This window comes from Pelmatolapia mariae, linkage group LG4, assembly GCF_036321145.2.
Source record: "Pelmatolapia mariae isolate MD_Pm_ZW linkage group LG4, Pm_UMD_F_2, whole genome shotgun sequence".
NCBI lineage: Eukaryota > Metazoa > Chordata > Actinopteri > Cichliformes > Cichlidae > Pelmatolapia > Pelmatolapia mariae.
In genome coordinates this window covers 11,232,880-11,255,134 of record NC_086230.1, presented here as the reverse complement: position 1 = coordinate 11,255,134, position 22,255 = coordinate 11,232,880, and the positions used below count along the sequence as shown (strand labels likewise).

At 40.8% G+C, this 22,255-nt stretch overlaps 1 protein-coding gene and 1 pseudogene across 1 annotated transcript; one reads left to right on the top strand and one right to left on the bottom strand.

Annotated features, from left to right (window-relative positions):
• Positions 1-1,037: 1,037 nt before the first annotated feature.
• LOC134625732 (myosin-16-like) lies at positions 1,038-14,954 on the bottom strand (annotated as a pseudogene).
• A 4,512-nt stretch (positions 14,955-19,466) lies between these two features.
• LOC134625731 (calaxin) lies at positions 19,467-20,639 on the top strand. Its single transcript, XM_063470982.1, is given in 6 exon segments — positions 19,467-19,578; positions 19,916-19,974; positions 19,976-20,021; positions 20,123-20,271; positions 20,395-20,499; positions 20,589-20,639. Coding segments are annotated over 6 exon segments (522 nt in total).
• The last annotated feature ends 1,616 nt before the right edge of the window (positions 20,640-22,255 follow it).

The window sequence follows — 22,255 nt, the reverse complement described above, 5'->3', positions numbered from 1 at the left end:
AGCAAATCTACAACAGGATGGTGCTGCAATGGTCCAGTAAAAGTCCAGACCTCAACCTGATCGAAATGTTATGGTGAGACCTTCAGAGAGCTGTGCATGAATGAATGCCCCAAAACCTCATTTTTCTCTGTATTATCGTAGGCACCTTGACGCAACTGTTGTTGTGATTTGGTGCTATATAAATAAAATCGAACTGAATTACACATTTCATGTAAAATTTCAGGACGTGAAGGACCCATTTGTCAGAATCTTTTGTAGACACTTTGAACGCTACCACTTTAAAGGAAAGTCGACCAAATCTGATCACCTACAAGGAAAAAATAAATAAATACAATAAGATACAAATTTTCTGCTACTAGAGTAATAATGTGCTCAAGAACTTGCTTCATTGCAGCTTATTGAACTTTGCAACAGGTCACACACACTCACACACGAGGGTGGACTCTATCCTTGATGTGAGACCACAGCTTTACTCACTCCTTCCTCGAGGGCTTATGCACCAACGCTGAGATGATATAAATCACATTCCACATGTACAGAAGAACATTTCAAACATTTTTCTGCTATGTTAATCGACAATACAGGATCTAAAAGCCCCAAACCCGATGTTCCACAAAAACACATACAGTACATTTACGGCACATCAGCAAAAACATCAACAGCATGCACGCAAAGATGACATTTAGCTCCACCCGTTTGTGTTTAAATTCCTACCTGCAAGCTGTGTGCATGTGTAATTCACTCTCTCTCTCTCCTGTTCACCACTTCCTGTCAGGGCCATCTCTGCCATTTCAGTCCGCTCCTCAGCATCATCCAGGTCATGGACGGTCTTCATGTATTTAAACAGGCTGCTGTTGGCCTTCTTACAGAAACACACAAATTAGCTTGCCAGCTCCAGCACCAACCTTCTTCCACCTGGAAACACACACACACACACACTGTGTCTGCTTTCTTTCACTCATGTTACATGTCGAATCTTAAACATTTCTAAATAACATCATAATATTTTTAAAACACTGGGAAAATAAGGCACATCCTCAACTTCCAAAAGAGATTCTTTGTACCTCCAGTGAAGCTTCAGCCTCCAGAGCCATCTGCAGCTCCTCTTTCTCCACCTCCACTTTCTTCTTGGCTTGTGGACGCTGCGGCCTCCCTCCCCAAGCTGACAGTCAACTCCTTGACCTCCTCTGAAAGGAAATGACAGAGAAATAAAAAGACAACAGTTAACACTGAGGATCATATTTTCCTTTCTTCAAATGCTTGCAAGTTATGATCAGCTGTAACTGGACAACTTAGAAAGCACCTGAGAGGGTTTTGTTCTCCTTGCAGACAGTCATCAAGTGATCCTGGCTCTCCATCTCCAGCATGTAGATCTTCATCATGTAGGAGCGGCTCTCCGTCTGGCTGGTCTCGAGTTCCAGTTGCAGCTCCTTATCCTTCTGGCTCCACTCGGCTGCCATCTTATCGAAAACTCGCGGCTTCTTATCCAGAGCTGCTGCCGCCGCCGCGTTAGACTGCTTACACAAAGGCAGACATAGCAAACTCAGTTAGTTAGATTCATTATTATTATTAATTGCTGCTGATATATCATTACAGAAAGCATTAATATAATAGAGAAGTGCATTATCCACACAAAAGGTGAGGATAACTGGATCAGAAATTAGCTGGGTAACTAAGTTTCTAAGTAATAGCTTTGAATAATCAGACGTTCCAGCATTGCTCTTGTTTCCAGTGCTTGTGAAAACATTTTGCTTGTTTATTGGAATTTTGCCTCTTGACTGCTCTCTGCTGGATTTGTTTGTTAACAGCTAACCTCATGTGTATGACCTCTGCCATGTAATAGCCTCTGGTGCTTCTGTGTCCTGTCCTGCCTTGTTTATTACAGCTAGTCAAAAACATTAAGCAATATTAAGGCATTATTTAGGGCTGTACACATTGAGATTTTGTTTTTGTGCATGTGTACCTTCTCTAGGTCTATAGTGAAGTCCTCCATCTCTCCCTGCAACCTCTGCTTGACCTCTTCCAGGCTGGCAGCTCTGGCCTGAGCCGCCTCTGCTGCCTCCTCAGCCTCCTCAGCCTCCTGGAGATGCACTGCAAGTTTGCGCCTGGGAGAGAGTGGGAGGAAAGAACCAGAGTGGAATTTAAATTAAAATTTTATCACTGTCATGATTCATAAGATTCTTTTTTTTAATTCTTTTGAACCTACTTGGTCTCCTCCAGCTCCTCTGTGCAGTGTATGGCGTCTCATATTTGCTCCTCCATGTGGTGACGTCAGCAGTGAGCTTGGACACAAGACGCTGGATCTCTCCACGGGATTCTAACTCCTCATCCAGCTGCTCCTTTAACTGCAAGAGATCATGCCAGGCATTCACCAGTGCCACGACGGCTGAGTTACGAGCCTGTGGATAGGTAGTCGGGATGGAGAGGTAGTCTCGTCTTAGTCGTAGATTTTATGTTTATCTGAGGTCTGATTGTCATTATTTTAGTAAGCAAATGCATGGCGGCACTGAGCTCTGTCTGAGTGCGCTCCATCTCAGCCAGGCGAGCGTTTGCCTCTGACACGCTGTCCTCCACTTTGTGGGCATGGGCCTCAGAGTTCATCTATAAGAGTGGCTGAGCGTCTATGTTTGTGGCTGTTTTATTTTGAACGAGTTAAGCACACAAGATTCTAAAGATCTAGCTTTGCTTTCCGAGCACGCTGACGTTGAGATCCCCGCTTCTTCCGGTCTGTCACTGAGGTCCACCAGATCTCGTGACAGCTCTGCTCTCTGCTTCTCTACCTAACAGGAAAACAACTTTACTCTCTAGCTGTAGCACAATGTCACATGTCTGCGTATTTATACTTGAATACATATGTGTAGTGGTCAGGTATGTATCACGTTTGGACTGAAGTAGACTCTCAAAGATGAAACTGCTGGGTAAAGCTGTGATACAAGCTGTCTGTGTACCTTGGCTCTCATGGCTCGTTCAGCTTCCAGCTCCTCAATGCGTCCCTGAAAGAGGATAGAAAACGAATCAACGCGTGCATAAGCACTCACAGGAAAAACCTTGCGTCTTTAAAGCCAAACTATTAATCATCACTGCTCTTTATCCTCTTTTGCTTCTCACTTTCCTATTTCCAAATTTTCACATTGCAATGCTTCTTTGCTCCCACCATAGTAATTTTAGCCATCCGGTTAGCTTTCATTTGCTTTCACCAGCTGATGTGTGGCTAACCCTAACGGGAGCAGCCAAAAGAAAACGAACAATCCTCCAACTGTTGGTAAGACATTTAATGGATAAATAGAAATTTAAGCTTCATGATGATGCCATCAGAGAGGTCAGATGACCACCAGACTCAGAGTGTTGGAACTTTCTGTATAAACAATAGATCAACCAGTACAGCCATCTGTGCTGCTAAAAATAATTTACAATTGTTGTTCAAGTTTTGCATAAATAGCATCTACAACTGCTAAAGTGTACATCTTATATGGTGCTCCTGACACCCTGTTACCCCTGACAGAAGAAGGAACAGTTTCAAATAACCCTTATTAAGAATATAGTGAAAATAAAAAGCTATTGTAGTTTCACCAACCTGGTGTTCTTTGAGTTTCCGGGTGAGCATGGTGCTGAGAGCTTGCTCATCCTCCTGCTTCGAGTTCATGTTGATAATTTCAAAGTCTCTCCTTTAAACACACAACAAACGGACACAGCAGAACATGAAAGAGGGTCCACTTCCACTGACAGTTTGTAGATAACAGGAACATACACAAATATATGTAGAAATGGTGTAAACTTATTTCTTCTTCTATGTAGTACTTACAGATGAGCTCAATATGATGAGACAAAGAGCATGTATCTATAATGTCGGGCTTTAAATTTTGAGATGAAGACAAATTTTAGGTTACTTTTAGATTAGGCTTTCAAGGAAGAAAGTTATGTTTATCAAGTGCAAGTGTCCAGGAAATAAATGTAAATCTGCATGTGTGTGTGTGAGAGAGAGAGAGAGCACTCTGTCTCCTCTCTCACTTTTCATATGCCAGGTCCCATTCGTCAAGTGGCAGGGTACACTCTGGACAGGTCACCAGCATTTAGTCATAACCTTCAAATTCTGCATCAAATCTCCTGGTTTTGTGGTTATCTGTCCAAATGTCTGCAGGCACAGAAAATGCAAATGAATGGAACAAATGAGCTACATCTCATCAGCCGCTACATTCCTGTTCCCTGTGCCCTTAACCTGTTTCTCCTTCTCAGTCTTGGCCAGTGTAGACTCCAGGGAGTCCAGGTCTCTCCTCAGCTTATGCAGTTTCCCCTCTAGCTGCCTTCTTGGTTGTGAAGAGACGCTGTGTTGCCTTCTTCCTCCTCCAGGCGCTCATTTAGATCCTAAACTCACAATTCCACAGGACTTGTGGATTCCAAGAAATGAAAAGCTCTAAATAATAATGACCTCATAGTTTTTTAATGAGTATTCGACCTTGTGTATGTGCTAAACATACACAAGGCCATTTTGCTAGTTATCCCAACATTAAATTTTACTTCATTTATATTCATATATACTGGCGATACAAGTTATTATTTCTGACAAAAAATCCCCTTTATCGTGTTTGCTGCTGTATTACTGCAGATTATACCAAATGGCCTCCACTGAGCTCTACTGGTAGATGCTAAAGACGTCTGTAACACAGTACAGTTCCTGTATTGCAAATTACCTGCACAGTCTCCTCCAGCTGGACCTTCTGGTGCATCAGCCGTGTGTAGCGCTCCTCTGCATCACCCACTGTGTCCTGCTCCTGCAGCGAGACAAAGGCACAAGAGAAACAAAGCAATTTAAAGATGTATAATATGTATTATCCTGATGTAACGGTAACACATGGGAAGCACAAACATTGGCTCATAAGCATCCTTTACACTAAAGAAACAACAAAGGCATCAGCCTTTTATTGTATTGGTTGTTTTACTGTGCTGCTTTGCAGAACAAAAGATTTCCAATATACTACGGGAATTTAATTTGCAGGACTCTAAATGTAGCATAAATGCACAGAAACATCTGCTAAGCAGTGCTGTGTGTAGACATAATGATCTACTTACTGCAGCCAATGACAGGGCAAGGTCATTTTTCTCTTGTGACAGAGTGACAAGGTTTCCTTCCAGATCTTTAATCTTGCTCTCCAGTCCCTTCACCTTCTCCACTGCCACCCTCAGCTCCTCCTCCTTAGTTTGAAGGTCTCTTCCTGACATCTGACCATCAGCAGGGGCTTCACCTGTTGGCACAAAGCAGGAAATATGATCATGAAAATATGATGATGATGATTAATCATTTGTCAAGAGGAGTAATTTCAAAATTTGACCTTAGTGTAGAGTTTCCACTAACCCCAGCAGCGTAACTGGAGGAACTTCCTCACATTGTGCTGGATATCCATCAATGCAATTCTACATAACACGCGCCACATAAATGCAGAAAGAACAACCAAAACAGCTACAGTAATGTGCATGCGCGCATATACAAACAGATCCACACACTGAGGGTCGATCCAGCATCTTCTTAAACTCAATCCTCATCAGAAATCCTCTAAGCTGAGCCTGCAGCATGGTTATGATCTTTGCCAGCCGCTCATCACGCATGTCCTCCAGCTTTGCCAGGACGCCCGCATGGAGAAAAAATCCTGGCAGGATAGGAGGAAAACACGGACAAGCAAAAGATGGAAAAAAGAAACAAAGAAAAAGGAAATGATAGAAAAAAAGAAGGCCTATGGTCAGTCTTTAGATACACAAACAGTTTTGAACATATTACAGACAGTATTATACTAGTACTACAATATTATATACTATACTATATCTGTACCAGATGCCAATAGTAGATAGTATTTAACAGTCATAATCATCACTTATGCTTTTTGAAGATTTAAATCATAAGGAAATATAGCTAATGTATGATTTTATTGAAGCGAAGGAATATTGTAGCAAATTATGACAAACTTTACCTTTTAATAAACTTGATTCATACAACATACACATCATGTGTTCACCACTCTGTTAGTCATAATGCAGGTGTGCTTGTTTCATACTTCTGGGTCTTTGTAATAGTGGTGTACCTTGGAGTGGCTCCATGTTATCTAGGCCGATGGAATTTAGGATGAGCTCAGAGGCCTTCTTCTTGTCAACAAATCCCTTGAGGATGATGTGGGTGTTAAGGATATAGTACCTGGACATATTACAGAGAAGAACAGAGAGGGAAAAGAGTAACAAAAAACATGATCACACTCAAATGATTGCTTTATTTTATTCACATAGAGGCAAATCACAACAACTTTCACCTCAAGGCGCTTTATATTTTAAGGTAAAGAGTCCAAGATTGAAGTGCTCTGTTGGGATCGAACTAACTATACTCCAGTTACATTGTGTATGTGTATTAAACACTAGAATGATTGGGATAAATACAGATGTAGTTAGACCTTGGTTTGAACTCTGGGTTAGGAAATCCTTTCCCTCTGACACCCCACTACAGGCATGCTGGTGCAGGATGAGAAGACTGTCTGTCACACCTTTGCAACACAAACAATAAAGAATGAAATCACGAATACCAAGATCAGATTTGGAAACTAAAATTATTCACCAATGTCTATGACAAAGTTTCCAGATTCATCACTGTTTTTCACATTAAAGCAAAACTCACAAAGACTTTTAGCCACTGACCTGACTTCTTAAACTCAATGGGCACAATGCAGCGAACAAAGTGGGGAGGAGTGCTTCACAGGGTGCTCATCAGCTTCTTGAGTTGTTCCTGTTCCTGTTGTACATAAGTAGTTAAAAGTAGACTATGTTAAAGGTAGACTATGAGCAATCTATGACATTTGCATTTGAATTTTACATTTTATATTGTCCTTAAGTCCTTTTTTACCCTCTGTTACTTTATGGTTATCGTGCAGTATCAGCAGATGTGTATTTGTTCCTGTGGCTGTGTGAGTTGCTCTGTAAAATTTGGAGACGGTTTGGAAGGAAGACCCTTTTTTCTGTTTCTTGGATCCTCCGGAAGTGTCCTTTTCTTTGAAGAGAAGGGCCAGCAAGGGCATTGACGACTTCTGGAAGAGTCCCACCACTGTCTCACTCAGGGGGGTCTTTGTTCTTATCCAGCCACACTGTTATATTGTAGCCCACCTATGAGAGGTAAAAACAGCTTAAAGTCGCACATTAGCATTGATTTCATTGACAGAAGCATTTTGAAATAACTTTATTCCATCACATACACATGTTTGGAGCCATTCGTGTATTTACCAGCCAGTAATCTCTTAAGAAGTACTTGCAGTGCCGACATAGTGCATCAGTGGGCCTTGGCCAATTTCTTCCCCCCTTCTGGCTTGAGGAAGCTGGAGGACTTGCCCAGGTGGTTTTCATACAGAGCTGCTGTGAAAGTTGCATCTGTTGCTTTTGGAAACGCACACTGCTCCTCCAAGATGGAGAAAATCCCAATAGGCTGGAGGGGGGGATAAAATACATTAAGGTGGAAATAATGCCCCGTGAGTGCACACAGCGTTTCTGAGAGTATGTTTGCGTTACCCTCTGCAACAGGTCCAGGCCAAAGTCGATAAAGACCCTCCAACTTGTACTCTTCCTGCTCCATGTGGTGGTTAAAGAACTGCTGCAGCTTCTTGTTGGTGAAGATGATGCACAGCTGCTCAAAGCTGCTGAACTGGAGACAAAGCACAGAGCACGACCCTGTGAGCTGACAAGAGGAAGTAGCACATTGTAGCTTCTAATCAAGACCACTCTGCCAAAAGCTTACCTCAAAGATTTGAAACCCAGCATTGTCCAGCACTCCTGTGAAGAACTGCCGCTGCATCTCGGTGTCCAGTGTCTTATTAATGCGGGTCTCCATCCACTTGAACATGCGGTCATAGGTGGCTTTTGCCAGTGCATCGATAGAGTACACACACTGGTCTTGGTTCTGACTTGAAAATTCAAGCTCAAATTGGGTGATCTTTAAAATGTGAATGAGTCCATCGGCACCTTTGTTAAATAAGTAATTACAAGGACCTTTAGTACTGAAGTGATCTCATAGCTTTGGTCACAAACTCATTGCCAACCTTGACAGGGGGGGCGTGTTATGCCCTTCTGCAGCTCCCCAGAGTTGATGGCCATGAGGTGGGCAACTTTGTCAGCCACTTTAGAGGAGAGAGAGGACAAGGATCTAATTACACAGCTGAAAAATAGGTTGCTGCCAAGACTGTGATTAATGGAAGCAAAAAAAACAATATGCAGTGGATGAAAAAATATTTGGTTGTATGTCAAAATGGAAGGGCATGTTTTAGGAGAAGGAGAGAGCTAAAATGAGAAGAACTGGGGTAGACTTGAGAGAGGGAGGTAAACTTTCTCTACCCTCAGTGGAGTCCACATCAGCCTGCTCCTCTCTGGGTTTCTGTTTGAACTTCATGTTTCCAAAGTGCATTACCCTTCCGGTCAGTTTGTACACGCTCATCTTCTCCTCAGGAGTGAAGCCCGGGACATCGAAGGCCTCCTGTGGACACACGAGCAGAGAGAACAGAGCGTACTGGGAACAGAGTATCACAATAAAGCTGTACAAAAAGAGGCAACAGCACCATCAACAGGCCAGTACGTTTGCATAATCAAATGTTATATACAAACTCTGAATGAAAGATAAAAGCTTTCAGTGTGAGCACAAGAGTGAGCGCACATCAGTGAGCAGCAGCTCCTCGCCGTCGTCCACGTTGTCCACCAGAGTGACTCCCTGACACACCCACACTGTTTCGGGTAATGATACTTTACCTTTTTGTTATAATGAAAAGAGACACCGCAGTTACTACACTGCAAGATTTGATAAAATATTGATTTCTTAAAGTATGTCTTTTAGACTTAAAAAATAAACTTAAACTCATCAGCACACCCAAATACATTTAGCTGTACCAAAAAAATAAAACTGTTTATGGCCTGCTACAAAAAAAAACCATCCTTTAATTAAAGCTTAACATTAGGGTGTGGTTACTTTGATCAGCAGGTATATCAAAACAAGGAGGCTAGCTACTAGCTGTCTGCAGTCCGTCACAGATAAATTAGACCACTAACTGGTGCTTTATTTGTCTTTTTGAGTTTTTAATGCAATTACATGATAGTTAAATAAATGGGTCCATAGTGTAGTAAGGTTTATACATTTGCTTGGTTCAGTTTCAGTCAACCACACAAGTCTACTTTGGGGTTCTGTTAGCGTGAGCATTGGGTGCAGGTAGCCAAGACTAGCTGCTTTTTCTTAACTGTTAAGTAAATACCCTGTTGTAACTGCCCCTAAGACATTTGTCCTCCAGGTCTGGTGAATGAAACTGCAATTTCTCAGTCTTTTAATAAGTAAAAGCTACAAACAGTGGTTTTGCCTTTTCCTGAGGTTTGCTAGCTAGATAGCGCTAGACCCTCTCGGCCAAACATGGTGACTTCTGGTTCCAAGTAAAGTTACTGGTTCAAAATGTAAAATAAGAGTCCACAAATCAACAGATGGTGTCACATTGGCTACATCCATCTGAACTGCTGAACTATACTTTTATTTCAGTATTTTACAGACTTTAAATTTGTGTTTAGCTACTATTTGGAACTGTTTATCCATAGCTTTGTAGCGGTTTCACATATTAATACGCATTCTTCGCTGTTTCCCTTCACATTTAATTATTCAATCGTGTATTGCTTTATTTTTAGTTTCAACCTTTAATCTACTGCTCTTGGTGGGTTTCACTATTTTCTTTTAGCTCCCTGAGTCCTAAAGCTAACATAATTAAAATTACTCCAACCATGTTACGTTATTGAGTCAGCAGTCTACTCACTTGCTGACTACTTTTCATTTACTAAAGTTACAACTTATTGAAGTAAATGCATTTAAAATTCATTTTAAATTTATTCCATTGAATTAGCTGAGCTACACCTCGAACTCTCCACTTGCTACCTTACAGCTGCACTGGTATCTCCTGCAAGTTTTCATGTTGGGAATCAGTAATTCAGGTGACACTTTTTCAAAACTGGGACTCTAGAAAGCCTAAAAAACTGATCCTATTAAAATAGATTTGGTGGCTCCACAGTGTAATGGCTAACACATTTGACTAACACACAAAAGACTCCTGGTTTGAGACCAAGAAGAGGAACAAATCACAAGATAGTGTATTCTTTTTGCTGGTCTTACGCCTGGATAAATGTATGTTGTGTCCAAACTCAAACATGTGGATAAATTCACCACCATGACCCCTTGGGAAAACAGAGAGTAGCCACAAGAACATATCTCTGAGACCCAGGGATAGTCTGTCCTTCATGATATCCCAAAATGATTTAACGTAATAATATTTTCATTTTTTTCTGGTAACATTCCTTTTTATTTTATGAGCATTAAAACTGTGGAAATTAAAAATGGAAGAAACGCATTTCAACACAAAAACCCTGTTTAAAAAGAACTTCTCTTAGTCAAGCTTTTTGGTTAAACTGCATTCAGCACCTAACAGGCACCTAACGCTGTGCTGTTATGTCACCTCACCGTGCACAATCACAACAGTGATTGTGCATGATGTGACAGAGGGCTGAGTGAGGTGGAAAGGATTTTACTCAGAATTGTGGAAGGTGACTCAGACTTCTTGCTGTCATGGGATGGGGTGGAGGAGGGCCAAACATCAGAGCAGGAAGGTGTGAGCTCAGAGGAGGACATACCAGCTTTTGAGAAGCCTGAGCAGGGACAAAAACGTGACACCAGGAGTCCATTATAGATAAGACGTGTTGTGTTAGCTAGGGTACTTGGGTCTGGATCGAGGCTATCAGAGTCATACTGTGAACATACACATGCTAAAAAATGCTTTCAGTTTTAAAGATGCCTTCAGATAGCAGCACCTTTTGAAACAGAACTGATATGGAAAGAAGAGCTGGAGTTTAGTGCACCTTTGGGAAATATATTAATTATACAAATCAGCAAAGCAAATAGTTTAAGAAACCAAACTTTTATTTTATTGTATGTGTGTGTGTGTTCCACTTCCACACATTGCAATGTGAAAAACTTCAGAGCCCTAGCTTACACGATGCTTTTTATCTATAATGAGCGGCGAGCGTTGTCAGTTTGTCCCTGCTCAGGCTCCTTGAAAGCTGGTATGTCGTCCTCTGAGCTTTCACCTTCCCGCTCTAATGTCTGGCCCTCCTCTGCCTCATCCCCTGACAGCAAGAAGTCTGACTCCCCTTCTACAGCTCTGACTAAAACCCTTTGTTCCTCATTCAAACCTCTGCCTTCTGAAGCACGGACGTATTGCAATGGGAGTTAGTAAGTCCTGCTGTTCACTGTTCAATTAAACTTTATTTATATGGAGTCAAATCACAGCAACAGGTGCCTGAATTTGCTTTATGTTGTAAGGTAAAGACCCTACAATCACACAGAGAAAACAGTGAAAGAACGCTACAAAGAACACCGATTAAAAGCTTTGTTTTGAAAGCGTTATAATTTCTGTATATTTCTGAAATTAATGTTTGGAGTCACATGTAGAAGAAACAATTAGATTTTTAGCAATAGAAACATAAAATTTGCAAACACTGTATCACTTAACTTCCCTTGCTGCTGTAAAATGTGGAAGCTGCACTGCCCATCATTTTGAAACCTCCACAAATGTGGCATCAATAGAAAGCCCAGGATCTCTTCTTGACAGTACATCAGGAATTAATGATGATTGATGTAGAAGTCATGTAGACTCGTGTCTACTACAGAGGACAAGAATGAATTGCTGGATCTTAACCTAATAGGATTAATAATCTCCTAAGAGTGAAACTGCATATAAAATGTTGAATTTTAAATTGTTATTTATTCATTTTCTTGCATATTAGCATGCAGCATATGACAATATTAAAACATGTTTTTTTCCCAGTCTGTTGTTTCACATTCAGTCATTTTAATTCCATCCGCTGCAGATTTATCTGCTTTACCTATGAGCTCTGGCTTCGTTCCAGAGAGGAGCTGGTAGAATATGTGAGATCCTCTCTCGGCAGTCTGCTGGGAAATCAGTCTTGATTTTTCGAGCAGATCTAGCACCAAGACAAACGCAATTCATAAGGGCCCATTTATCCAAATTATTTTCATTTCTCACTTGATGTTTTGTCACGGCGTGACATCTTCATGTCACGGACGACGGCACATAAAAAGCAAGGCGTGTTATTTTTAACAAGGCCCCCTGACACTGACAAGCCTGATCAGAAGTAATGCAAGAGTAACATCCACTCACAGGTCTCAGTGTCAGCGCCAGACGGCTTAGCTGTGGATGAGGATGAACTTTCCTTAGAAGGAAAACAGACACACATATTTGGAAACAATTTTTCTATTTCATTTCATGCGAGATATTAATTGTTTAACTGATTATTTAAAATCTCATCCCTGCAAAGTGCAAGGAGTTGTTGTTCCTGATGGCTTTACCAAATGCCTCCAACACTGGGTTGGCCTGTATGATCTGGTCCTCCACTGAGCCCTGGAAGCAGCAGCATTCAAATGCCCATTATTTGAGCCTTGGAGTCTGAGGCTTTGCTCCCAGAGGCTCCAACATTGGCAAAGTACTGGATAACCTTAGTGTTTTCAGTCCTGCCTGCACCAGATTCTCCACTGATAGGAAAGGACCAGAGATCAAAAGAACGGTGTGATTACACGGTGCACATGATTTTGCAGGGAACTCAAACTCGGAAACAGGAACACACGTGTTATCCTTACGTGATCAGCATAGACTGGTGCTCGCGCTCTGCGACGACAGGACATGAAAGGGGGCAGACAAACAGAGTGAGTGTGAGAGAGGAGAGTAATTGCTGCTGATTTCCCTCCGAGCAAATCAGACGACTGGCGATGTTCTCCGTCAGCACTGTGAACAACACAGACAGCTGTCGGCTCTCCCCCGATGCCACATAATGGCCGCAAAACCTTTTTCTACTCCCCAAACAAATCATCACGCGGCACACTGATTACACACCTCCAGCAACTGCCGTCTTAAAACATACAACTGCGTAACGACAGGCCACTTGCACGCTTCTGCTCTGTCAGGAATGGAGAAACAATGAGGAGGAACTTAATTGCGTTTCGTCCCCTTGTATATCTGGGCCAGTTTAGCTCCATAGATAGGAAGCCATTTATATGGATTGCCTGTCACACAGAAGAGGCCTGTGCAGGTCCAGAAGTGGGTTTAAAGGTTTAAGGATGCTCGGTCAATGATGCTAAAACATGATGGAAAGTTTTTCAACTTTGTGGCACCTTTACATGTTGATACCATTTCCTGTACTGTGTTAAAAAATAAATGTTACATTTTTAGTGTAATTCAACCTCCTGTATGTAAAACCTCATGTATCAGATATGATACATGAGGTTTCGTATACTTTTGATAATTCTAAATCATCAATGTATCATCATAATTGCACAATTTATTTTTAAGCAGTACATTGCAAATGAAATGCCAGATGTAGCAAATATGACACAAATTAACAATCATATATGGAAACTAGAATTTAATGCTTTTTTTTTGGTTTCGTCAAGGGGTTCGATAAACAACCCATTTACAAAAAATTAAAATTTTTTGTTTTTTTAAGCTTTACTGGGATAAACATAAACATTTTTCCTTTTCAGTCACCTTTCTCACTCACTATGCTTTAATAGACCTCTCTGCATTGAATCATACTTGTTATTAATCTCTGTCTCTCGTCCACAGCATGTCTTTATCCTGTTTTCCTTCCCTCACCCCAACCGGTCGCAGCAGATGCCCGTCCCTTCCTGAGCCTGGTTCTGTTGCAGGTTTCTTCCTGTTAAAACGGAGTTTTTCCTTCCTACTGTTGCCAATGTGCTTGCTCATAGGGGGTCATATGACTGTTGGGTTTTTCTCTGTATGTATTATTGTAGGATCTACCTTACAATTTAAAGCGCCTTGAGGCGACTGTTGTTCTGATTTGGCGCTGTATAAATAAAATTGAATTGAATTGAATTGAATAAACATGAAATTAATGTATACTGATACTTGCGAGGCAGATGCAGATGGGCATCAGCTAGTTTATGGGGGGAAAGAAGTTGTCACGTCTTACAATTCTTAAATTAAATCCTAATTATTCTTATTAGTAGTACGAGGATTTTATAGTTCACAAATAATACATCACAAACAATCGTGTTTACTAATCGGTTATTATTTGGTTGTAATCATGAAAAAACTATTATAACAAATATCAAATGGATAATAAATTATTTGTAAAGCATACATGAATATTATACGTGAGTCTTTTTTTTAATGAAGTTACATCTGAAGTTGAGCTTATTAAGGACTTTGTAAAGCATAAATATGCCTTTTGGCCCTTATCCTCAAATCTTCACAGATTTATGGAGCACTGCACCACAAATAAACAGGACGGGCTAACAACTGATCAGAATTGTAACCAATAATAACTAACACATAATGTAAAAATTGTTTTGTATTGTCATCACAAGCTCGGTTTCATTTTTACTAAAGATAAATAAAGATTATAAGATACAATTTCATTGTTTGTTAATGAAGTTTGATTAATTACAAGGTTACAATTTATTAACATGAGAACTACATGGTGTTACCCCTTTTAGGCATTCTGGAAAGTTTCAGACTTTTACTAACTGAAGAAGTAGTACAAAGCTACACATGTAGATTTAATGTTAAATGTGATAAATTACAGTTTGTCATCAAAGAAATCATCAATTGTATGAATAATCTTAAGTCATTTTAAGCTTGCATAACCTATGATCAGCGATGTCACTGGCTTGGTAGAACTTAGGCGGGTTCATCTGCTGGACATCATCCTTCCTCACTTTCACCGTCTGATTAGAGAAGATGATAACAATAAGAATGACGTCCGTCATCTTTGACCCAGCAGGGGCGTTTGATTTCATGTGGTTTATTCATGGCATCTAGCCCTCCAAGGAACGGCATGGGGTCCACATCATCCCTGCAATCAGATTTATAGACACCAGGCATGCTTGCTGCTGCCAACACACTCAACCTAGTGACCGATTAGCCTGCTCACCCACTGACTTCAGCAGAGACAGACTGGCAGTTTAAAGAAAGCAGAAGCAGAGTTGTTAATTGGAGTGAGAGAAAGGATAGTAGATGTTGATCCAACAAGAGCTAGTGTTTGACTCAGGTACTCACCAGTGCAGGATGTACAGGTAAGCTCAGGAGCACTATAGGTGTGTGCGACTGGGCTGCTTCCTTCCTGATATGGTCACGACTCTAAAACCAGCAGTAACCTCAAGGTCTCATCCCATGATCTGTCTGGGAGTGCGGGATTTGGGAATTTTTCAGTCTGCCTTGGTCCATTTAGGGTTTCCCTGCAAAGCCATCAAAACCGTCTCCTTTTCTCAGCCCATTATTTTAGTTATTTTCCCCGATCCCTCTTGATTTCCACCCCTCCAATTTCATTCCACCATGTCTCTGCTGTTAAGCAGCTATTACTTTATCTGTGTGTGTACCCTGTGTGAATTAGGATTAGTAAGGCATCTTAAACTGAAACCACTGATGTGCCATTGGGTTATTTCTGTCCATCAAATTCAAATAGATCTTTGTCCATCTTGATTATTTTGAAATACCTATAGCCAGATTAAATCCTTTATATTAAAAAAATGATTCCGTCAGTGTATTTTGGTGTGTAAGTAATTGCATTTGGATTTTTTTCAACTGGGAACAGCTCTGGGTCAAATATAAAAGAGCTGATTTTTTTTTCCCAGGATATGTAAATTCCAGGATGTGAAGAAAAATTCCAGAGAAAACCAAAAGTTGCTGCGCTGCTTTCCCAGAAGCTGAAATTTTCTGACATCACTGCTTTGTTCTCAGCCTGTAGCCTCACTCCCAACTTCCTCTGAGCTGAAGTAGCCGTTGCTCCAGTTTCCCAAAGGGGGCACTCACATAGCGTACTGACACAAAGGCACAGAGAATGAGCCTCAGGAGGATGATGGTTCGACTTGGTTCCATATTCTTCATCATTCATTTCACAGCATTTCAATCATATTATTTTTTTCCAGCTTTCTAAATTGTGTTTTTGTTATTGTTTAAAATGACTTAACAGATTCTGAGGAGCCTCTCTTTTACCATCCCCTTCTTCTCTTGGCGTAATTTCATCTTCTTCCTCGTCTTCTCATGTCTCAGCCTCTGATTTTTATTTCATGTTTTGGCCACCCAGTATTATTCCCCAACTGCTCAGTTAAACAGAATGACTTCATCTTTGTTAACTATGTGTCTGCTTGTCCCTGCGGTTTTAGTCTGTCTCCATGATAGGAATGATTTTGTTGTGAGCACACTCAGCTGGTCTCAGGGGCTCCACAGCCCCTGAGACCAGCTGAATAAAAGATACACCCACATAATCACATAATGACACTAACAGCTGTACACGATGGCTAGAGGGATAGACCGATTTGTGTGTGTGTGTCCCCAGCGTGACTACAGCCACCTGTGGAGTGTTGACATAGTTAAACAGACAAATACAAGCATCATCTGGGAATTAGACAGATGTAGTTTAAAGGTGGAGGACAAAATAGGGAAAGATATTAAAGACATAAAGAGGGGTGCTCATATGAAGAGGAAGGTGGAAAGGTGTATGAATTATTGCTTCCACCTGTATCTCTCTCTGTTTTAAGGGTTCATGGCTAATGGGCAGAATATGAAAGAGTTGAAACTGCAACATGTGTGTTTGTGTCTGGCCCCTGGGACGTGTGTGAGACATTTGTCTGCTCGTATGGATTTACTGTGGGGTGTAAACAGGCCGGTGAGAGGTACCATTGTTCCCACTGCTAATACTGCAGCTAACTGTGCCGCCGCTAAAGAGCCAAATCCCAGCAGCTATAATCTCAGATCACCCGGCTTTCCTTCAGTCTTTTTGTGTTTTAGCTGCCTGCACGCTTCATGTTCCTGCTAAACATTTCCTAAAGCCTGTTATGCTGCTATGATGCAAATGGTGCATCCAATTGAACTTAATTTTATGTCACATCTGCCATGACTTTATCGTCTCACTCATATTCCCATCAAAGTTATAATTCTGCACAAGTGTAAGTCTCTCACAGTTCAGGTATTTTATTTTTTTGGTACCTGTGCAGATGAATCCCATGACTCAGTTGAAACCCCAACTTTTCCTTTTCGCACCATAAATTAACATTTGTGGGTCTGAGTGAAATATCTTAGGAACTAAGGATTATAATGCAATTTAAATATTGCTTGGGTGAACAGCATTCAAGGCCTAACTTTAGAGGAAGACCGTCATCCATTCCTATCAGCATATATTATCATATATTACCCATTTTTCCACAGCATTTGTGAGTTTTAATTAGAATGGAAGCTCTGCCAAACATCTGCAACATCTGTTACAAAAGTTTGTTGTTTGCTTTTTTTATATTAGTGATATTCATTGATTTTTGAATAAGAAATGTAAAGCAGAGTTGTTGAAGGGTTAATTTAGGCACTAAGTTTTAAAAGTTATTTTTAAAGTGAGCAATTATTGACAAAAACCTAAACAACTAGGTTTGGGTTGATGAGGTTAGCCATAAAAAGTGAGACTGTACCATTTTTTATTGGCAGTGATTCTATGTAGGGATATTGTTAAAGTAGAAATTAGGTAAAAGAGCGCTATATTAAAAAGTAACTGCTATGACCTTCTATAAATATATTTTAATGTATGTCTTCATGAAGTAAATGTAAAAAAAAAAGAAGAAGAAAGAAGTAGAATTAAAGCTGCAAGCAGTGATGAGAGGGCCCTCGCACCCCAGCGCATCAAGCCAAGCCCAACACCTATGCCCAGCAGGCAGCGATGGAGATTACCGTCCAATCTGATGTCCCACTGACGCATATCATGAGTAGAACCACCAGTTAAAATTTTATCTCGTTCAATGATGATTATAACCCACTTTGCATTTCCTCTTCCCACTAGGCACTGCTCTAACCATTACTGGCAAATGGCACATGAATCGGTTCGGGGCTGGACTCTCATACTGCCTGTTAAGTTTGGGAAAGTTTTGGGAAAGCCAAGTGTATCTTTTAGTTACAACAGTTAAATGCTTCTTCTGATCTTGTGACTGAAGGTCGATGTGTCGCCATGACCACATGGTTTCACAAAACGTGAAAAGCTTTGCAATTTAGCATCATCAAGGTCTTTAGATTTCACCCGTTGAAGATCACGTCAATGTGATTAAATCCCTAGGAGGAGTTCATTGAAGTACAAGGCCTGAAAACATCTTGGCATTTTACATAAGCCTGCCAAATTTCAGACACGTAGATGAAACATAGAGTAGAGGCTGGTCTTTTGAAATTTTGTAAGGGGTGCTGTGGAGCTATTTTGCAATATTCCATGAAAACGACCATATAACAAGAAAGCCTTCCTCACATTGGAGGTTTGTTTCAAAATTCAAGAGTTTTCGAGCTTTCCAAGCCCCTCAAACGCTACTTTCTATTTCATAGCAAATCGCCTTTCCACCAGGGTGCACAGTTCAATAAACTCACAATTTTAACACTGAAGCACTATGAGGGACTGATGTTAATGTTCACTGCTTTCCAGGTGGATGGGCTCAACCTTTGAGGAGCAGTGCACCAAAGTATAAGACATGACATTTCCTGTTCCCACTAGGTGGCGCTTTGATGATTCCTGACAATGGGCATATCAATCTCTTCTGTGCGGGAGTGTTATCATGCCTGTGAAGTTTGGTAACGATCGGACTGGATTTCTTTTAGTTACAGCAATTTCGTTCTTCATAGCGAAACATTGAATTTCGCTAATCCGCCGGGGTCACGCCGCTTGACGAAAACTTGTAGTATTCAGTGTAACTCAAGACCAACTCCTTAAGGATTTCCTGGACAATTGTGAGGTTGCTGGGGCCACCCACCTCTATACTGTACCCCAAAGTGTAAAACATGACATTTCCTGTTCCCACTAGGTGGCGCTGTCGCCGATGTCAAATATGGCACATGAAATATCTTCAGGGGCGGAGCCTTATTATATGTGAGATGTTTGGTCCAGATTGCAAAATGTATGTGGGAATGAGAGCAAATTAGAATTTTGTGGCCACTCGGGACCGCGCTTTGTGTTAACATCTCTGTGTGGAATCCGTATACATGCTCACATTTGCTTTTTTAGCTGTTTGGTGGTTGTTGAAATAGTATTGTAAGCTTTAACCTGAGATTCTGGTGTTTCTGGCAAAATACATTTATAAAAAATCAATTCAGGATTTAATGATTCGATATCGCTTTATTCAAGCTAAAATCGATCTGAATCGGAAAATCTCCGGGCTAAACTCGGCTAACTTTGTTATAGCGGTAGTTTAGTGCTCTTCATTATGGGGCGCCGTTTGTAAACTGAAACATGCTGGAATTAACAGCAACATTTTTCCACTTTTAGCTCAAAACTTTACAAAAACATGTTTTTTCAAGTCATTTTTTACAACATTTACTAAAATATTTGTAACTTTTTATGTTTAAAACACAATTTTAAATGTTAACTTTAACCTGCTTATGGCGGAGTCTGACAACTCTCGAAGAGCAGTGCACAGTCTGGACAGTGGGAAGTTCCTAAGCATACTGCACAGCATCTTTGAGCTGATTGATGACAGGATCACAGGTAGAGGTATTCAGTTTACAGTTATTTATATTTATTTATAGTAAAAGTCAATAAAATGGTGGCAAGTAAACTAAATCTCCAAATCATCACTATCACCCTGTAAATACTCTCCAATTTGGCACAACCCGGAATTCTTATTACACAATAGCCCTGTCCACTTTCCAATATGGGAGCACAAAGGAATCACTCACCTCCACCAGCTCTTTCAGAATGATTAAATTATATCCTTCAGTACGCTTGTCCAGGAGTACAGAGTTGGGAATGAACAATTTCTTCAGTACGAACAATTCAAATCTATAATTAAATCCAAGACATGTTGTGAGTGTAACTGTCTGTCATTCAGTCTTCACTACATTTGACAAAGACAAAGACGGCGTTGTCGGCATGGAAGAGTGGATTGAGGGGACTGCCTGTTTTTCTTCGGGGCACCTTGGATGAAAAAATTAAATGTAATTCCTCAATCTTACTTTTTTTGCTTAGGCTCACTCTCACACCTTCATACATGTAGCTTATCTGCCTAAAACAAGTTCCTATGTTTGGCATGGCTCAGACTGCTTCAGTATGTACGACTTGAATGGTGACAATGCCATCTCTAGAGAGGAGATGCTCGATTTTCTGAAGGAGAGGCTCATCAGACGGCCCAATGAGGACCCTGACGAAGGAATCAAAGACCTGGTGGAGATCATACTGAAAAAGATGGCGAGCTGTTTGCTGCACAGATAAAACTGTTTTCACGTGGTTTTCCAAAAAATAAAACTATTTAAAAAATTCTCAGGTCTGTAAATAATTTACCAGCTCTGCCAATGGTGCTTCCTCCCACAGGACTATGATCGTGATGACAATGTGTCTTTTAAAGATTTTGAAAAGGTTGTGAAAGATGAGAACCTATTGCTGGAATCTTTTGGACACTGCCTTCCTGATTTCAGGGTAATCTGTAATGACAAGTTGCTAAGCTCTTTAAATTTCAGAAATTCAGAACTTCTCAATCTTACAGTTTGCTTTTCTTATTTTTTCAGAGAGTCGAGATGTTTGAGGGACACGTATTTCAGGAACAAATGGAACAATAAAGAAATCACATAACTGCATACTCAGCCTAAACATCTTTAATATTAACCTCAATGGTGGCAGTGCTGTGATGTAAAATTTGTTAAATAAAAAAAATGGATAGTTCTGGTAGTTTTGGCCCAATCAAAGGCTCATTATGACCAGAAACAGTAATGGAGGGCTCCTCCATTTTGAGTTTAGGGTTCTCCCAAGTGTGTGGTCCAAAGGAGAAATCTGACTGCAGTGGTCTGATGTGCTGCTTGTCTCTTTTTGAGAAGGTCTATTTGCACCTTGAACCCCCTTCTCGCTGGGTCAGCACAGGTATTGTGTAAAGTCCCTATTTTATCCTCTGTCAGTAAAACCCTATGTTGACTTTTAGGTCCATAGTAATGATGTTCTTGGGGAGGTAATAGAAGAAGAGTAAAGCCTAAATAGCAGCTGATGTTTGAAGTCTCCCTTGTATTGTCATTTCCAGAGGTTTGTTTGTGTGTGAGGTTGTTGTCGTCTGATGTGGTAGTTTTTTCTGATGAAGTAGGCTCCTCTTGCGTGTCCTCTTTCTGTGTAAAAATCAACATCATTTAAAAAAGATCCTAGTCAAATTAAAAGAAAAGTGCCAAAGGGAAATTGTGGAAATGTACAAAGAAACAATGAAAAGATGTAAAGTGACTAGTTGTGTGTGTGTGTGTGTGTGTGTGTGTGTGTGTGTGTGTGTGTGTGTGTGTGTGTGTGTGTGTGTGTGTGTGTGTGTGTGTGTGTGATTATCTTAGCTTAGGTTTGCTCGGACTAAGGTGGAACTAAGTTGTTGTTCATTGGAGTGGTGGATTTTGTGAAGCAAAATCTAACCTACAGATATAAAATTATACGGACTTAGCACACATGCAGCACACCACCATAGAAACTTTTCTCATCCATGTGTCGCTTTGCTGAGCCGAAATGAAACCAAATTATTCCGAATGTTCTTCAGACTTTGCCAGTTAGGCATAATGAACAGTTTCTGGAACTTTACAAAGTAGACCTCTGTGAACTCCTCAGCAGGATACTCATCCAGGGGCCTGTACTCCTCTACAGCTCCATAGAGGGCAAACAGCTGAATCAACTAAGTTATGACCCCAATTTCTGGGACCCCTTGGACCATCAGGTAACGACTCTCTAAATTTATGGTGTACACCTGCAAATAATGCAACACTTCACTGCGGTACACTGGTGTGAAAATGTTTGTGTGAAAACTGTAAATAGTGGCTATATTTATCGTCCATATTGTACATTTTACGGTGGTGGCACATTTCTGTGGAGACATTTTGGACTGTTTAACCCTTCTGAAACTTTTGAATGTTTTCCCAAAGTTTTGGGGATCATCAAGATGAGCTGTGGCGGATGTGAGACGAGGCGTTTTGTTCTTTGCGGTCACCAGTGATTTTCTCATTGGAACACTTCCATGGATGCCATTTATGTCCAGTCTCTTTCTTATTGTTTAACCATGAACTCTGACTGAGGCGAGTGAGGACTGCAGCTCGTTAATGTTGTTCTGGGTTCTTTTGTGACCTCCTGGATGAGTCATCGATGCACTGAATGTTGGTAGGCCAGCCACTCCTGGTAAGGTTCACCACTGTTACAAGTTCTTTTCCAATTGTGGTTAATG